The 3,321-nt window shown below is 26.2% G+C and overlaps 1 protein-coding gene across 1 annotated transcript in view; it reads left to right on the forward strand.

Annotated features, from left to right (window-relative positions):
- Positions 1 to 380, forward strand: part of LOC108749502 (sodium channel protein Nach-like) — a 7,468-nt gene extending 7,088 nt beyond the window's left edge. Inside the window, exon 6 of the mRNA XM_018488276.1 lies at positions 78 to 380. Within this exon, the coding sequence (XP_018343778.1) occupies positions 78 to 380 (303 nt within the window). The remainder of the gene's footprint in view (positions 1 to 77) is intronic.
- Positions 381 to 3,321: the final 2,941 nt, after the last annotated feature.

Genomic DNA, 3,321 nt, shown 5'->3' on the forward strand with positions numbered 1-3,321 from the left:
GAGACAGTGGGAAGGGAAGGAGAAGGTCAGAGAAAAAGAGAGAAATTTAATAAGACTAACATTCATTGAGTTTTTAGGTGACTGTATTCAGTCCTACTGATTATCCGGATATGACCAGTGGTGGTGTCACGGAGGTATTCGCATTGCCTCAATACGAAACATATCTGAATGTGGAAGCAACGCTCTTTAGCAGTAGTCAGACCATTATAAATTTGCCCAGAAATAAACGTAACTGCTTATTTTCAGATGAAATAGTTTTTTCAAATATTACGATGTATACTTACAGTGATTGTATCGTCGATTGTAAGATTAATGACATACAGAAGTTCTGTGGATGCAGACCATTCATTTACCCACGTCGTGGCAAGAAAGAATGTTAGTAAAAGCATGTTATTAATTTTTTCAATTGTTTATGCTTCCAACGATTGTTAATAACCTTAACCCTCAAAAAGTCAAAATGTTTTGATCTTTCCGTCATTGTTTATTAAAAAGTTATTAATAAAACAATTTTTATATAAGTAGAATATAATTTCTGAAATTTTTGAAACAAACAAGGTAGAGAAAAGCCCTCTATTATGAGATATGGGCCTAATATGAGATATGTAGTAACGCTAATAAACTCTATCTAAACTTCTGCTAAACTAATAAACGCTATCTATTGGTTCTACTATGAATTTATTGTTCTTAGATTGAAAACAATTTAGTAGAAAATTTATTATTACATCATGCCTGTAGTCATTGTAAAACAAGATTTTAAAATTTGGGTATTTTCAAGTTTCATTGAGATGAGCATTTAAACCTTGTTTATTGTTTAATAAATTCAGCAATAAATTTTTCATGTAGTGATAAAGTAAGGTCGTATTAATAGAAAAATACGGAATGTGTTGAATTGTTTAATTATAGAAGTTAGATTTGATGATCATAAAATCATAAGGCGTGGAAATCGTAATATGAGATACTCAAGATATTCCTAATATAAAATAACCCATACTCCTATGTGATAGTGAAAATCGTTGCTAAACTATAAATTTTATTATACACTAATAAAAAAGATAATCGGAATGAACGTCTAGTGCTTATATCTGCAATGCTTGATTTCAACTGAAAATCAGTTCTGGGTATAATCTATTGCATGCTCATTTTTCGCACACGCTGATTGTGTTTGTTTGTACTTTTAGAAACATTAAAAAAGTTTTTTAATTGCAATACTGATATATTTTATATTTTACTATCGATTTCTCATCTCATATTAGAAGCACAATTTTTTGACTTTGCAATTTGCTCACTTTTTACATTTCTTTAATTAAAAAAAAATGGAATTTGAATTAAATGTTACGTAATGTTATCTTAAAGCTTATTAAATTTTCTTCAAAATAATTACTTATTATTTTTTTTAATTCTGCCTATAGATTTCTAGCATTTATTCAAAATGAACTCGGTATTTCATAATAGGGGCCTTTCCTCTATATGTATTTCAACAAAATATATGCGATAAATCTCGTGTTTCACGTTATGTTTCCAATATTGAGCGATTACGACGTGAGATGTGCATGCTGTTTTAGCCCATTTTGGCGTAAAAGATTATTATGTGAATTATAGCAGAATTTTATGTTTTAAAAACGGTGTGATTTTAATGAAAGAATACCGCTATGTTTTAACATAGACTTACTTATATAACTAATGTTTATTAATTAATGTTGTAGCAACTATCAATGAACAAAATATAATGCTTTCTCGAAAAAATGTTAGCAACATGTTACTTATTATGTGTTAAATGTAACAACATGTTTTCTTCTAAATGTTATTATTTTGAGTTATAATTTTAATACGTATGTACAAATAATCACGCGAAACCTCCTTAAGTGTCAAAGTCAACATTAAGGTCACTCAGAAGTCATTTATGGCTGACTAGGTAAAGAGAAATATATTATTACTTAGTTGTAAAAGCAATATGATTCTTTAAAATTTGCTTTACGAAAACGGAATTTTTATTTTATTTATACAATTTTGTCTTTTTTTACAGATTAATTTTACAAATATTCGTTATTTGTGACTATTATTATGCTTTACATATGTAATATACATATGGTTTGTTATATTTCAGATTCATGGCGTATTTGCAATATTACGGACTCCCAATGCCTAACTAAGTATAAATGTAAACATTTTATTACATTATTAATAATAAAAATAGTTGCTCTTTTTTACATAAGCAATTTAAAAATTTTAATGTTTATATTACCTATAACATATTATAAAAATAAATTAATAATAATCATTATGTCATTTACTCGATATATTGGTTCTTTATTTTCTGAAATAGCTAAACAATTAATGATTTTCCCTTACGAGGACAATCACAGTATTTTTTACGAAGAAGAAGAAGACAATGCTTTACATTGTTTACATTGTTATCCTGCCTGCAACGATACTAATTATGATACATTAAGTTGGAGAGGTTACATGATTCATGGTATATTTGAACCTAACTTATTGTAAGTATGGCATTTTTATTGATATAAAAAATAAAATTCTTTTTGAAGATCGTTTCTAAAAAAGATGTCGTCATATCTTTGTTTAATTTCAGTCCGAATTACAAAATTACTAATGAAGGAGTGCTGCATGTATACTTTTCGCAATACGGCACAATCAAATTAAATCAAGATGTGTCATCTTACTGGTATAATCTTTTAAGTAAGTACAGATTGTTAAGAAATCATAGTTGTAAATGGGAGTTTAAATTTAAATTTTTACAATTCAAAATTTTACATTTGTCTTTATTAGATTAAAAACTTTTCAAAAAGATTTATGAAGTAAACTCAATCTATTTTAATATAAGAATCATGGAAATAAAATTCTTTCTTTTATTCAATGCTTCTTTAAGAAATCTTATAATTTGAATTTCATAATTTTACTAAGTTGTTAAAAACATATTCTAATAATCAATTAAGGCAAAAGGATCATATAAATAATTTTTTGTAAAATAGATAAAATTGATAAGCGGAAGAAATATAAAAGACATATATTACAAAATTGTTTAATGTTTAATTAAACTCCCACTTATAGTATAAATTGTATAAGTATAGATACTTAGTGCCGAGACATCATTGATATATTTAATATTACAGCACTTTATATTATATATATATAATTAGATTTTTGAAGAAATAACTCTAATTTGCGATATTTCTGTCTTTATCATTTTTAATTAGTTACATATTGTGGAAAAAGAAGTAAATATAGAGAATTTTGCATTCAGCATGCAAACTAACTATAATCAAATCTTTTTACAGTTTTATATCTTTTCCTACAAAATATATA

This window comes from Trachymyrmex septentrionalis, unplaced genomic scaffold (assembly GCF_001594115.1).
Source record: "Trachymyrmex septentrionalis isolate Tsep2-gDNA-1 unplaced genomic scaffold, Tsep1.0 scaffold11, whole genome shotgun sequence".
Taxonomy (NCBI): Eukaryota; Metazoa; Arthropoda; class Insecta; order Hymenoptera; family Formicidae; genus Trachymyrmex; species Trachymyrmex septentrionalis.